This window comes from Felis catus, chromosome D2 (genome assembly GCF_018350175.1).
Source record: "Felis catus isolate Fca126 chromosome D2, F.catus_Fca126_mat1.0, whole genome shotgun sequence".
In the NCBI taxonomy this organism is placed as follows: Eukaryota; Metazoa; Chordata; class Mammalia; order Carnivora; family Felidae; genus Felis; species Felis catus.
Genome location: NC_058378.1, coordinates 55,123,626 through 55,139,310, shown reverse-complemented (window position 1 = coordinate 55,139,310; position 15,685 = coordinate 55,123,626). Strand labels below are relative to the sequence as shown.

The 15,685-nt window shown below is 41.3% G+C and overlaps 1 protein-coding gene across 12 annotated transcripts in view; it reads right to left on the bottom strand.

The window, feature by feature from the left end:
* ENTPD1 (ectonucleoside triphosphate diphosphohydrolase 1) overlaps positions 1-15,685 on the bottom strand; it is a 131,035-nt gene that overhangs the window by 11,637 nt on the left and 103,713 nt on the right. For 9 of the 12 annotated variants that reach the window (XM_045040492.1, XM_006938035.5, XM_045040493.1 and 6 more), the window contains 5 exons: positions 14,588-14,705; positions 11,814-11,964; positions 9,667-9,826; positions 8,732-8,971; positions 7,271-7,528 (listed from right to left, as the gene is read on the bottom strand). In XM_045040492.1, coding sequence (XP_044896427.1) covers positions 7,271-7,528; positions 8,732-8,971; positions 9,667-9,826; positions 11,814-11,964; positions 14,588-14,705 — 927 coding nt within the window. Of the gene's footprint in view, positions 1-3,631; positions 3,650-6,123; positions 6,300-7,270; positions 7,529-8,731; positions 8,972-9,666; positions 9,827-11,813; positions 11,965-14,587; positions 14,706-15,685 lie in introns of those variants that run through there. The other 3 variants (XM_019813614.3, XM_023240786.2, XM_023240785.2) reach the window with 3 other exon arrangements.

Sequence of the window (15,685 nt, the reverse complement as noted above, 5' to 3'; positions counted from 1 at the left end):
CAAACAGGGTTGTTCATTTCCTCCAAAGCCTGGAATTATTTCTTTCCAAACCCCTGAACCATATCTTCATCTTTAATCTTCCTAAAATTACCATCATTTTCCTGTACTACACACAACTGAGTTTACAGATCATAAACCTCAGACAAAGGCATCTAATGATCAAAACGTTATCTTTAAGCTTGGGGGAAAACTTTTGGAATACTAGAGGCAAGTCTCCTGCCTGCCCACATGGAAACAAATTGAAGTACTTATAGGTCTCTGAACATGCTACATGCTTTTCCACCTCCATTCTGTGCATGCTGGTCATCTCCCTAGAATATTCCAAATACTAAAGTGCTCTTACTGAAATATACAATATTCCAGGCATTCTGGCAGGCCTAGAAATAAAAAGATAAAAAGTATACCATCCTTCTCTTCTTCCCCACAGTGGGGGAGACTGACATGTCAACCTATAAAGACCATGCCCATGCCAGCCAGCCAAATTTTGTGCAACTTTTAATCTATACAAAAATGCAATACATGTATTCCTGTTCAATTTAATTTAGCTGGTTTCAGTGCAGCGTCTTTCTTCTCTCAAGTTTCTTCTTGTTTTTGTGATATCAATTACCAACCCTCCTCCCTGCTCCCCCAACTTTGGAACATCTCGCAGGGAGCTTTCTGTTTACTTTGACATGGCTTCTGAAACTATGCTCCTTAAAATCTCTCCTAATTGGAAAATTCAATAGTCTTTTTTTTTCATTCCACCTATTCCTTGACTTTTGGCTGCATATCATTCATTCATTCATTCATTCATTCATTCAACAACTATTTACTGAATAACAACTATGTTCCAAGCAGTGATGGAAATAGATGAAAATCCCTGCCCTCTAGTGGAAGACAGCACAACCCAAACAAGTAGCAGATGGTATGATGGACAATAAATAAGTGCTATAAAAATAAAGCCTTTTGTTACATACTCCACATATACAGAGCCTTTATTCAGATTAGAGAAGTCCATAGAGTAGGTATTGTTCATTTTCTAATTTCTTCCAGTCCAGATGCAATTTGTTTCAGGGGTCATTTTTTTTTTTTCATAAGAACAACGGTTGCCTAGTAATATAACTGGCACTCCCATCTTTATCACGTTTCCAGGGAAACAAATCCAGAAAATTAACCCAAAGCCAAAATTGTCTATAAAGGAAGGAAGGGGGCTTGTCAAATCATTTTCCAAAGATCCAATGAAAAACCTATTGATAGTACTTTGGAATAAAGATTAAATGAAGTATTTGTAGTCACAGAAGGACCAAGTATTACAGTTTAGTCTCAAGATTCCACCCCAAACTGACCACTTGACATGTTCTCCTACCCTCCTTGTTCTCACCTGACTACACATGTAAACTCGCTTCTCTAGTGTGGCAGACCTGCTTGTATTACTAGATATTAGGTTTGCTCTGCCCTGGCAGGAAGCATTTTAGAGACAGGCATAGTATCAGTTTCAGGATCATCTGCCTCTGGCACATGTGTCTACATTTGCTTCCCATCCATCTAAACAGACTCACCTCTAACGCTTGTGTGACATTCATTCCAAGCCACTGCCCTGCTTGGGCTTGTGGTTCTACTTTAATCTCTGGCTTCTAGGTACCTTTTGTTCTAGATTAAGAGTTCTTAATGTGGGGCTCAAAGGTCCATCTCAAGGAACCATGATATCTTTTAGACTGTATGCAAAATTTGGGCATCCATTTTTCTGCTTAGAAGATCCTTAGCTTTCAACACATTCTCCAAAGAGTCTTGTGATCCCCTGAAGAGTTAAGAATGATGGGTCTATTGAAGACATTATACTAAGTGAAATAAACCAGTCACATAAAGACAAATATAGGATTCCACTTATACGAGGTACCTGGAATAGTCAAATTCAGAGCAGTTAAAAGCAGAATGGTGATTGTCAGGAGCAGAGGGGAAGAAGAGTGGGGAATTAGTGTTTTGTTCAATGAGTGGAGTTTGTTTTTGGGAAGACAAAAAAGTTTTAGAGGTAGATGATGGTGATGGATGCACAATGTAAATGTACTTAATTCCACAGAATTGTACTCTTGAAAGTAGTTGAAATGGTAATTTTCTATTATGTACATTTTAACACACACACACACACACACACACACACACATGGCTGGTCTAGACAACCCTTATATTTTGCTGCCAGCTGTTGACCTGACTGTGCAGGTTATGATTCAGAGTCCTCTCTCAAAATAGAATCAAGTAAGCAATATGCAACTGTGAAATAATGCCATTATATAAGGAATAGAAAATAAAATAAATACAAATATGCCCTTCTATTACAAATACCTGAATCAAATTTGAAGTAATGTTTTAAACTCTCTCAGCCTTAATCTCCTCAGCCACATCTATGTCCACAGGAACTGGGAAGATAAAGAGTTAGCTTTCTTAATGTTTTATCCCTGCAGGACGCCTTCAGCAAACTGCTCATAGTTTAGGTGTCCTGGCTGGACCCGATCCGCAGTCTGGTTTTGATATTCCTTAAGGAAGAAAAGCCTTGTTAACACGCACCTGAATGTGACTGTCAGAATCTGTTTATGGATCATTATGAGAAACACCTGTCTTAGCTTTTCATCTTGGCTCTAGATGTTTGACCAGCTTCCCTTTCTGGGTCCTTCCCCTTCAGTCTCCTGCATCCTGATGAAGTCATCTCCTTTACATATTTTTTATTTTTTTTTCAGATCATAATGTTATTTTTATATTCCGTATAGAAATAGACTATAGAAATTACTATTTCTCTGTAGCCACAATAGAGTTCAAGTCTTAGAATCAGGGGCAAATCCTGCTTGCTGTTTGAGCTGGGAATATGTTTATTCATCTTTCTTTCTTGGGCAGTTGTGCTCCAGAATAAGGTCATCTATTTCTCTTCTGCTCAGGAACCATTCATACTCAAATTCATACTTGTTTTTTCATTTTATATATCTGTCAATCTTTTCTGAAAGTCTTCATGTGTCAAGGCCTAACTGATAGTTTTCCTGGCTGTATATGCTCTTCAGAAACCCACTCAGGTGAGTTTTAATATCTAAGCTTGCCTCTTACATCCCTTGGAAAAGTCTCTTCTAGGGTGGAATATTGTTTATACAAACATGCATTGGAATTGAACTCACAAAAATTAAGTGCTGATGAGATGGGATGGGATGATAACGTTTAGGGTGAGTATTTTTTCCTTTATTTATTTATATTATGTAATTAAAAAGTAATCTTAACCCTATTCAGAATGCTTCTATTTGGGGAGGCGCCTGGGTGGCTCAGTCGGTTGAGTGTCCGACTTCAGCTCAAGTCATGATCTCCTGGTTTGTGAGTTCAAGCCCTGCATGCATCGGGCTCTGTGCTGACAGCTTGGAGCCTGGAGCCTGCTTCAGATTCTGTGTCTCCCTCTCTCTCTCTCTCTGCCCCTCCCCAACTCACACTATGTCTCTGTCTCTCAAAAATGAATAAACATTTTAAAAGTTTTTTTTAAAAAAGAATGCTTCTATTCATAATCCCAAGAATAATACTGAATGACAAAACCACCTTCTTCTTTTAATACCTCATGAGGATACACTGCTCAAAATCAGATGGTTCAAGGATACATCACCAAGTTTCTTCCTATGGCTGTGGTAGATGACTCTTTAAAAGTCTGGAAGAAAAAAAATCATTCTGATTCTGTTCTTGGGGTATGATTTAGGAGACTCCATACATCAGATAGACATTCTGTTGCCAGAATGGACCTAAAGGCAATTATTAAGGGAAATGCTGACTTAGTTCTAGGAATTCCTGACTTTGCCTTTAGGTACTAAGGGGGATGGCCTGTACTACTGAGGTCAAAATCTGTGATCAGCTTCTTAATCTCCATGTTAGGAATTAGCCTTACTTTATAAACCTTTAATTGATTGGTGTCTATAACCTGTGGGCCCATATTGAAACAGCAACTGAGAATAGTAACATTCTAGGCCATCTTTAGAGAACATATAGTCTCAAAAGGTCAGCTCCCCATCTTCCAGTTTCCAGCTTAGATATTTATGGAAGAGGACTTGAAAGATACATGTCTCCCCCTTTTCCAGCTACTCTGAATTCTTCCCTTCTATCAAGCTGAGTATCTATCAAAGACCTACTGCCTCAGTCCATTACAGAATTGCTATGACTGAGTTGGCTTTTTAATATTATGCCTCTAGCTTATAGTTGCTATAAGAAATTGCAATTAAAAAAAATATGGTCAAAGACATTGTCTAATGAAATCTCCTTTATAAAATATCCTTGGGAATCAATTGTCGAATAGCTCTGCTTTGTCCTGGGACCCAGTATGCTGGGTATAATGAAAACTATGTATCTTGCTATGTCTTATTTTTCCCCTTGGCTACTCAGAAGCTCAGAGCTAAATACACACACACACACACACACACACACACGCGCGCGCGCGCGCGCACACCACCCCCCCCCACAAGTGTATGTATACATAGGGAAACAAACAAGTGTTTAATGTTCTTTAATTCCAGTTCCCTCTTGAATTTGTTTTACATTCTTTCTTGTTTATATAAATGATACAATGTGATCTTTAAAAATTTTTTCTAAATTGCCTCATAAATAATTCTCTACAGATGTTCCCTTTTCCTTTTTGGTGTTTCTGATTTGCCTACAAATTGGATTCTGTCTAGCAACCAATGTAGTCAAACTGAGAAAAACAACATCGACAGTTTTTTAATACCTTATTTAAAGAGTAAGAATTAAATCACCAGCGCTGAATGTAATTGTGGCAAACATTCCCTCCCTGCAAATTCTCTGTGGCTTGAGAATACCCAGGCTAATTGGTCCTGGAAATAATTGGAATGCAACTGGATTTTTGTGTTGCAAATAGTTATGCTTCCAGATGAGGAACTTGGCAGTGGGAACTTCTGCAGGTATAACAGCCGAGGGTGAGGACCATTAGGACAAAGGGCTAACCTTACTAAGGGCCCACATGGTGCTAGGGTACATTAGCTTTCTGCTACTGGTGGTGATATGCTGGAGGTGGCTCTTATCCACTCACAAGAGCTAATTGTTAAAATTTCAAGAGTTTTTTGGGCCAGTTGATATTATGGTGATTAAAATGGGCCATGGTAGGAGTACTACCATGTAAACTGGCAAATGCCACAATTTAGCCCCTCCATCCCCAGAGAGCTGGTTGTTAGACATTTACTAGTCCACCACCACTTGTCTGGCTTATCACACACAACTAGCAAGGAGACAGGTAATTCTGTCCCCATTTTATAAATGAGGAAGCAGACCAAAAAAGTTTTTGTAGGCTTTAGGGAGAAATTACAGAGGGGAAAAAAAAAGTTCTGTAACAGAAACTGCCAAAGCAGGAATAGGTACAGGTACAGTGCTGACCTTAAGGGCTATATTCAGAGAAAAAAGATCTCATTCAGAGGAAAACAATGAGCTAATCTAAGGAGACTGCCAAGTAGAGGTTCAGAAGGCTGTAAGGAGAACAATTTCAGCGAGGGACAAAGAGACCAAACAAAAAGGCATCCAAGGGGAACTCAAGTCTCCTCTACCCCTTCAACTCCGCTTCTCCCTACCTGGTTGGAAGAATCACATTCAAAGGCAAGAAATTCCACCACCACCACCCTCAAGTAGAAAGGGTTTGCTCATGCTTGAAGACAAGAATTGGGCTATATTTCCCTGGAGGTGAAACTTTCAGAAAAGTTAAAAAGTCAGTACACAACAGTACATTTCTTTTCCTCCAGATGTACTTCCTATCAGTGACTGGAATGGAAAGGGCCCTTGGCTGTCCCCAGCACCCCTCGCTACCTTCCTCCTTTTTGTGTCCCCCTCTTTTATCTTCCAGCAGTTGGATCCAAGGCAACTGCATTAGCTCAGAAAAGTCCAATATGGGCTGCCAGTGCCAGTTCAGCTTTAGGGCATCCAGGTGAGGTTCTAGTTGGTAACAAATTTAGGTTCGGAACTAACTAATCACCAAGCCTTACTCTGCCAGGCATTGTTCTTGTACGTTATTTCCCTCAGGAACCTTGAGGGGAGGAGGAACTATGGTCTGGGCCATGGGTAAGGTAAGCCTGGATCCATGGTACCACCCATTATTGTTTTCCCAGAGACCGTGGGAATGAAGAGCTCATATAGTTGACAAGTGGCAAATCCAGAATTTAAAGCAGGTACTCTTACTACAGGGCCTGTGCTCTATCCAGGGAGTTCTTTCTGTGACATTGGGCTGAGCCAGGAGACCTTGGGTGAAGCTCTCCTGCGGGAGTCCCATAGGAGAGTTGAACCTCTCTCCTCATATGCTGATCTGTTTTCTGGGAAAGGGAGAAAGAGTGTGAAGGCAGATAAAAGTCCTTTTTTTTCTATGAGTGATATCTTAAGTAATTAAGTAATTAGTTAATAACTAGTCTTAATTGATGGTAGCTAATTTTGCAATCTATTACTAAACTATGATTATAATGCTTGGTCTCCAGGACCAAAATATGAAATCTGAATTATGAGTAGTTCAAGCAGCACCTCTTCTACCTCTGCTCAAATATTTTGTCTTATTCTAGAGTAATTAAAAAGCAATTTGGAGCTTGGATTCAACTAGTCCCCCAGCTGATCAAAATGTAGTATAAATTATACTATCTTCAATATTTCCTTGGGATTTCCTAAGTTTCTACTTGAGTTTATAGAGGAAAACCTTTAGCCAAGACATCTAACTGCTACCTCTCCTTCTTCTGACATTCACGAAGCCACCTATGGCAGATCCCAATGGGCGTGCCTATCCATCAGCCAGCTCGTTCTTCTGGCTTACAGATTCCTGATTTTACCCATGTAGAGGAACACAATATGTGTAAGAAAGACTCTCTACTTCCAAGGATGAACAATGATTAGTCTAAACCAAACATGGTAATCCATTCCCCCTTGTTCACAGATGGGTTAGAAGTGTGTATTTCATCAAATTCTGGCCAGTGGCATCTGAAAAGACAGTTGTTGGCACTTCTGCAAAATTGGACAGAAATGTATGCAAGAGAAACTTCCTCCTCCCCTGCTTTAGTTTTGCATATGAAACAGAAGCTGCCATCTTAGCACCACAAAAAAGGGCAAGAAGATAATAAGAAAGCTGATCCAAGTCCTAACATTGTTAAAACAAAGACTTAACCCAGAATTATCTACTTCAAGGCTTATTATCATATGAGAGAAAAATAAATCCTATTACTTAAACACCATGTAGACATATACTCTATAACTTGCAACCCAAATCATCCTAATCAATATACCTTATTATTTTACAACTTACCCCAAAATCCCCGTGAAGTGGTGGCAAGAAAATCCCATTGAAGGAACAGTGGGAGTAAGGGCAGTAACTAGTGTTGAAGAGTTCAAGGATGCTTTCATGGCATTGTTGATAGTTTCCAGTGCCTTGGATTAGAAACTTATCGAATGGAAGAGTCATCTCAAATCTCTTGGTGCAGGGGCCACTGTAAAGTTCACTTACATTCATTACTATTTCATATCCAGGGTGAAAGCATGGGTCCCTGAGGATTCCATTTGTACCCTGAATGGAAAAATCACATGAAGACATCATGTGCAAATATGTTGGGTACAAAAGCACCACTCTGCCTTCATTAATGTGTAGGAATTTTACAATATGTTAGCGCTGGCATCAATATACCCTTGCCATGCCTTTTTCACCCTTAGGAATAGTCAGATTTGTATAATAGGCACCAGAAGTGGTATCAGATGTAAATGAACTTTCACTATTCATAGAAAGTTAATAGAGTTCAAGCTGGAAGAAATGCCATTATTTTGGAATGTCCCCAGTGCTTAGTACAAATGAAAGATTCATAAGGAAAACTCCCAAGGCTCTCACAAGTCCAAGCTGGGGTAGTTCTCCAGGAGGAGTCTGCCCACACCCCATCCCCACTTTCAAGCAAAAAATCAGAAGCTCCAACAGCTGAAAATGCCTTAGAGCATTTAAGCCAGGAGTACCAAAATGACTGTATACCCACACCTCAGTATGTTCAAGAGAAGAAAGGGGGCTGGTATGAAAAAAGGCTTAGTAGAGCCTTGGGGCTCAGTAGGTATCTCTCAGTAGCTCCTATTCCAATGGGAGGTGCCTTATTGACAGTGCTTCTGAGAACCAGAGTGAGAGCTTTGGAGGAGAGCAGGGAACTGGTTGTCCTTTTAGGGGAGACAAGACTCAGCTGGATGTGACATCCTTGCTGTGTGTGTCAGGGCGTGCCTGGTACTCACATGATTTTGAGTATGTTTAACTTTTCTTGCCTTCAAGAAACAAAAAGCGTCTGGGGAAAAGACTTGAAGTGTTGATGGATAAATTCTGTTTTCCCTGAATGTTTTTCTCCTTCTCTCCAGGTTGTTTCTAACAGCCCTGTTTTCTGCAGTTTGTTGGAAATGGAGACTAAAAAGTGCTAAAGAGCTTATAAGTTGCACAATCCCCCAACAATACTCTAGCATGTAGTTTTCACTGTCAAGCCCACAGGGGTGAGAAATTATTTGCCAAGAAAGGATTTGAGTTGTGTCCTTGGAGACAGTGCAGTAAACAAACACAGGAGGTGATGTCTGGATGGGACGATTCACAGGGGTCGACCAGATGTAGTTAGATATCCTGTTTGAAAAGGTTTGGAAAGTACAGTAACCAAGTTCAGACCAATTACTGAAGTAGAAAGAGACAACAACAGGATGTGGGGGCTGGTGGCCCAGATGTGGGGAGGGTGGGTCTGGATTCAGTTAAACTTGCCTGAATGTCCTTGGCCAGTTTCTGCCTGAGCGCTTGATCCTTCCCATAGCATAAGAAGCTGTGCGTGTACACGCTGTAGTCCTTGCCATAGAGGCGAAAGTGCAGAGCGTTGCTTGGAGACTCAATCCTCTCGTTTTGGGGCACAAAAGTGATTTGTGTAGAGGCTCCCCCAAGGTCTAAAGCTCCATAGGTTCCCTGAGAATTGCCTCCATTTGGCTTCAGGTTGAGCCAGCTCAATTTCTGAAAGAGAGTACAGTCATCAGTGGTAGCAGTTTCTGGACACCTTTGTTTCACACTATATCTTGGACTCAGGGACTTTCTAAGGTGAAGAAAAGGGGGCATAAGGTGACACAAAGGTCACTGAAGGCTCCTGAATCTGGATAAGATCAACAGCAGGTTAAGGGACTTTGAAGATAGGGCTCAGACTGCAGCAACATAGAAGTGGCATAGCGAGTGTTTATGAACAAGGAATGTGCGCTGAAAAGACTCAAGTTCAAGTCTCCACTCATTTGCTCATTAGCTATGTGACCTGGAACAGAATAATTACCTTCTCTAGGCCTCAATTTGAGACTCTAAAATGAGGGAATTCCTCATATTGTTCTGAAGATGGAATCAGACAGTACATGGAAAGTGCTTAGCACAGCACAAGACACACAGCACTAGGCAAATATTTGCTATTTTTATTTTTAATGACAGATTTTTTACTTCCTCTCTGTCTCCCTAAGGTGAAGGTATGATTTCCTCATCCTCCAAGAGGAAACGTTCTTATACTAAAATTTATCAGAATACCGCTGGTGACCCTTGCAATTGTGGGGATAAATTACTTCATCCATTCATCCATCATTCATTCTGGCTACTGATCCAAATCCTGCCTGAGACAGCAATGGCACTGACCTCCTGGGAGCTACCTGCCTTGGGTGCTGTGAGATAATCACCTGAGTGAATTTTCCCAGCAGATAGTTGATAGTAATCCAGCCATAGGCACCTTCCTCTTGGCCAGTGATGATTCTAGCACCATGGAAGTCAAAGTGGTAGTTGTTGAGGCTCTTGGTCACCATACTCAGGACTTTGTCTGCCAAGTGTTCATTTTCCATCCTGCACAAAGAAGAGCTGAATTTACCGGTTTTGTTGAATAACTACAGGTACTCATTTCAGTCAGAGCTTCCAGCAACACTCCTAGGAAGCGAACCATAACTCACTGGAAGAAACAGAGATAGAGATCCACACACACAGCTGTCTGAGGAGCCCTCCTTTTGGGTGAGGCAGAACTAGTCTTTTGCCCCCCCCCCCTTCCAAATCCAAATCCTTCCAGTCCCTACATAGACTGATCTTCCTAAAATACCATTTTTTGTTGTTGCTCCCTGGCTCCAAGATATTATCAAAGTAATTTTAATTTGGGGGGCGGTGATGGCTGGATATTGGTTATCACCACACCTATAGATGACGAATGCTACATTAGCCATTGCTGGTGGCTTCTAGCTAGTTCCAGAGTCAGGCTCTGCTTGAGGTTTTTAATTAGGGCTGTAGTAGACACCAGGTGGCAAATGTCCTGGGACAGATACCAAACCTCCATTGGAGCCAGACTGGGAAAAAAAATCTTATTCACATTGAATCTCAGTTCTTGGGTCTGTTTGAGACATTGGGACCTAAAGAAGGAATCTTCCAGGGTTGTCATAACGAAGATGGGATACATCTGCTTCTGAGATCTAGACTACACAATGTTGAGAGCCTCTAGGTCAGAGAATGCTGTCTTCCAACCACAGCTGAATCCTCTCATCACTCATCTGAATAGCTTCACACCCTTCCTGTGGCTGCCTCATCCCCAGTTCTCCTCCCTCCCAATCTACCTCTCTTCCAGTGTCGTCATTTGTGTACCATCCTGTAACGGCTACGCATTATCTCCCAGATGAACACCAAACTCCCAGTGTGGCCCACAAGGCACTTCATGCGCTGGACCCTGCCTCTTCAGAATTCCACTTAGAATCCTGATCCTCCCACTTACCACGTGTGTGAATTTGGGTGAGTTACTCTACACGTGTATGCCACAGCTCCCTTATCTGGCTAAGAATAGCCAATAATACCTCCTCAAAGAGTTATAATGATTAAATTAAAGCACAGCGCTAACATAGTAATGGATCAACAAATACAAGCTGCTTCATAGCTATTATTACTATTGTTATTATTATTATTTTACTATATGCAGTCTATGTTCTATCAATGCAGAACTATTTATGGTCCTCTGAATATGCCCTGGTCTCTCACTCATCCCTATATTTGCACTTCTGTTAGAACGCAAGCTTCAGGAAGGCAGGGACTCTGTCCTCTTCACTGCTGTGTCCCCAGCACTTAGAACAGTGTCTGCCACATAACAGATGTTGGAGAAACACAGGTAATAGAATGCGTGACATCTTCTCTGCCTTTAATGTGCCCTTCCCCCACCCTCCAGCTTGTCCTTCATGAATCAGTTCCTGTGTTTCCTCCTCCCATTCTGGGCAGGGCCAAATGTGCTCCCACAGCATCTCTGAACACTCCTCTGTTGAAGAACTGATTGCCTGTATCGAAACTCTGATCTCCTTGAGAGCTGAGTCACCTACTTTCATGTCCCAGGACAGAGTAGGCAGGCAAAACATGCTGAATGAATGAATGAACGAACAAAAGATAACGCACACGGGTACTCAGTGGTGAACAATGAAGATGTGCTAGTTGTGACTATTTGTGTCTTGGGACCTCTGTGGGTCTCCTCTGGTCTTCCTCCTCCCAGATATTGGATAGCTAAATTGGTAGTCTCAAATCCCAGAGTACAGAGGCTCAACATTCCTCTCTTTGTGCCCCTGCCCCCTTGAATTCTCTGGGGGCAGACGGGCAAGAGGACTTTTTAAAATCATACTTTAAGCTTCACCATTACACATACTAAGAATTTGGGAGTTTTACCCACTTCCTGAGATCTTCTTTCTAAAGTGTTGCCATTCAGGATATCTAAATTTGGGGTGTTAGGGAGGTGTGGCACTATCCCATAACTTCAGAGGCTCTCACAATGCCAAGCCTAACCCCCAGCCCTCTTTGTCCCCACCTGTTGCTATACCTGAGCAACCGCATGCCTGCCGTAGCTCCCAGGTAAACAGGCGTCCCTTGGTGCTGGGACTTTGGAATCACTTGACTGGCTCTTTCCATGCATTCAGTCAGATAAGCATCTATTTCGTTTAATCTTTGAGCATATCTTGAGATTCCGGGACCTAAGGAAAGATGTAGAAGCAGATGACAATCTTTTTTAAAAGTACAGGACACACTTTGATAACATTAGAGCAAAACACTGGTGTCTTTAGAGACCATCAAAGAAGACAGCTTTTTGGTGTGATATATTAAGTTATATATGATGTGATATATTACGATATATTAAGTTGGTGTACTTAGAGGGTGACTCTCTGAACCTGGCCTTGATAAGATCTATTTTCAGGCCTCAGACTGGGTCTGTCCACTGTTCAATAATTTTGCCACTGGATGGCGCAATTTTCACATTCAATTGCGTAATCTTCCTTACAGGTTCTCTCAAAGTTTAATGGGGATCTCATAGACAGCTACCCTAGAGAGCTGCTTTTTGATGATTCTTCTGTAAAGTTGTAACTAACACTAATGCCTAGAAAAGTTAAAATAAGCACAAGGTACACTGGCTTTTACTGAAAAGACAGGAACCGCTACTAACTAGCTATGTGATCATGGCCAGTACCTAAAATTTCTGAAGTGGAGTTTCTTCCTTTGTTAGAATATGTGTCTCCTCAGAGATTTTTCCACTCTGAAACCAAGTCCCCCTAGTGAAACTCTTTTTCCAGTGTTAGAGCAAAACTAACTGTTGCTAAGAAGAGGATTAGAGCCAAGATTCCTTAAGCTTTTTGAAGTTAGGCTTAACAATTTCAGCTCACTTTAAAATAAACATCTACACCGTCAGTGCTTTTTAGTGAAAATGTGAATTAAAGCTAATGGTCAGATATGTTATCCATATCTTTCACAGGTTTTTAAAAGAGCCTATTTACTTAACAGTAATGAAAAATCAGCTCTAAGTTATCAGCTAACCGTTTTGATTCAAAAAGGCTAGCCTTCAAGAACTGGAGGCTTTCCACTCAACTTTCATCTAAAGAGAATTCTCTCTTTTGAGAAGGGAAAAGCCCTGCGCGTGTTAGGCCAGACACACATGGGATGAGTCTCAGAAGAAAGGTAGCTACTAAATTAAAAAAGCTACTAAATTAAAATTTTTAAAGCTTTAAAAAAATGGAAGGCAGTGAATTAACTAGAAGTCAATAAAATGAGGGATTTGGGCTTTAAGAAATGCTTAAAGTACTGTCTCAAAATGGACGAGGCCAACATCTGAGGACATCAAGCTACTGGGTAAAATGACTTGCTCTCTTGAAAACATCTCCTCTCTACCACTTTCTTGGAAAACTTTGAAAATTGGGGGACCCCACAGGCCATCAAAGTAAAAGTCAATCTTCTTGGAGCTAGATTACCTGTCTGACTAAAAATATACAATGGGCCCCTGACTCAAAAGGCCAAGAGAGATAAAGGTAAAAGAGGATGGTGCAGTGTGGTAACATTCAGTGCATGTTGGGGTATTGGGTGGATGGAGTGGAAGGAGCTGAATGGACAACTCTAACCTGTTCTGTGACCTTAGGAGAAAACTAACTAGGAACAAAAGTCAGTATGTAATGCGGTGATTCAAAGTAGCAGCGAGCCTGGAGTGCAGTTAAGAGACCTAGATTCTTTTCCTGGTTCTGTTGCTACCAATAAGTCACTAGTCTTCCAGGTTTTTGCTTCCTTCTCTGAGAACAAGATTGAAATGATCCACGAGGTCCTTTTCCAGGCCTAGGAGTCTATGATTTTGGCCTTCCGTGCCTATGTGAAAACTAAAGGCTTTTGAAAATTTCTTCCAAGCTGTAGCTTAGGGGACCAAGATTAAGAGTAACAATTCTTTGGACCAACAGCATCAACATCACCTGGGAACCTGTTAGAAATGCAAATTCTGGGGCCTGTCCCAGACCTACTACCTCAGAAACTCTGGGGGTGGAACCCAGCATCAGTGTTTTAACAAACCCTCCAGGGGGCTCTGCTAAAGATTCAAATTTGAGAACCACTGGAGAAGTCGTGGGTTCAAAGTTGAGCAGATCTCCATTTGAACCCCAGTTCCATCAATTACTAGCTCAAAGCAACCTTAACAAGTGGCATAACCTCTCTTAAGCTCAATGCCCTCATTTTTATTTTATTTTATTTTATTTTATTTTATTTTATTTTATTTTATTTTATTTTATTTTATTTTTTAAAGTTTATTTATTTTGAGAAAGAGATAGCATGAGTGAGGGAGGGGCAGAGAGGGAGACAGAGAATTCCAAGCAGGCTCCGTGCTATCAGCGCAGAGCCCTACACAAGGCTTGAACTCATGAACCATGAGATCATGACCTGTGCCAAAACTAAGAGTTGGGCACTTAACCAACTGAGCCACCCAGGCACCTGATCCTCATTTTTAAACCATGGGACTAATATTCCATATGTCAAAGGGAGACCGTGAAGATGAAATAATGCATCTACAGCACTTGGTGCATGGCACACAGAAGTGTCCAGGTGATGGGAGCTACCATATTACTCAAGGGTTTTTAAGTTTGTTTCTTCCTCAAGGGCTCCATCATTAAGGACTGATTTCAATATTATTTTTATAATGACAATAAAATAGCAACAACAGCAGCTCCACTATGTTCTTTTACCCAACTTCCTTTTTCTCATGTGTTCCACTTGCCACACATGTTCTCATGTATGTTCTCCTCATGTTCTCATGCCCCACTGTCTCCCGTCCCCCCTTCTCCTTCATCTTACCTTTCAGCTTGCACTCTTCTATCTGGTGCACCACCCCTGTGTCATTCTCCTTTTCCGCTGGCCACTTATAGATGTACAAACTCGTGTGAGAAGAGCCTGCATCCAGCACAATCCCATACTGAGAGTAAAACATATCAAGAATTTATCAGCATTACAATATTCTTCTCCATACTCAGCTTGCAACAGAAAGGAGACAAAGATAGGAGTTTTCAAAAACGAAGAGAAGGATTTTAATTCAAGACAGACATGGGGGTGGAGGGGGTATGCCTGGTGTCGCCCTGATCACAAGACCTACCAGGATACCAATCCCTCTAGAACAGTGGCTCTTAATGCTGATTGCACATTAGAAATATCCAGGCCTTACCCAAGATGGGGCCTGAGACTCAGTATGAGTTGGAAGCTTCTCAGGTGATTCTAATGGCCAGCCAGGAATCAGAACCATATGCTGAAGCAGCTAAGACAATATGGATGGAACAGACAGCCATGAAACCGGCAGTGCCCAAACTTATGTACACACTGGAATCATGTCAGAATCACCTAGAGAGCCTCAGAGGCTACTGATGCCCGTGTTCCATCCCCAGATATGTGGTTTAATTGGTCTGGTATGTGGCCTGGGCTTTGGAAGAGACACATGGAAAATACTAAGCGTGCTTGCTTTTTAATTATGAATATAACTATATATTGTATTCAATAAAACTTTTAAAATATGTATTTTCATGTTTTGGGCTTTTGCATCTAGGGGGTATGAAAGCAAGAATAAAGGAAGAAAGATGATGGGAAGACAGGGGGAGAAGTCAGTATGAGAAAGAACTAGATGGTCAGAGGAGAAAGGGGGAAAGAACAAAGTCCTCACATTACATTTCATGAGTATGTTAAATGTACCAGGGAGATGTGCTGTCAAAACTGTGCTGTAGTGTAGGTACTCTTTTTATCCGTGCTATAGAGGTAAGAAACTAAAGTACAAAGAGGTTAAGTAATTTACTCAAGATACAGAGCCAATATGTGACAGAGACTGGATTTGGATCACAGTCACACCCAAGACCTCATGCTGTATATACAGACAAACACAGGAGCAAGGGCAGAACAACAGCTCTCAAA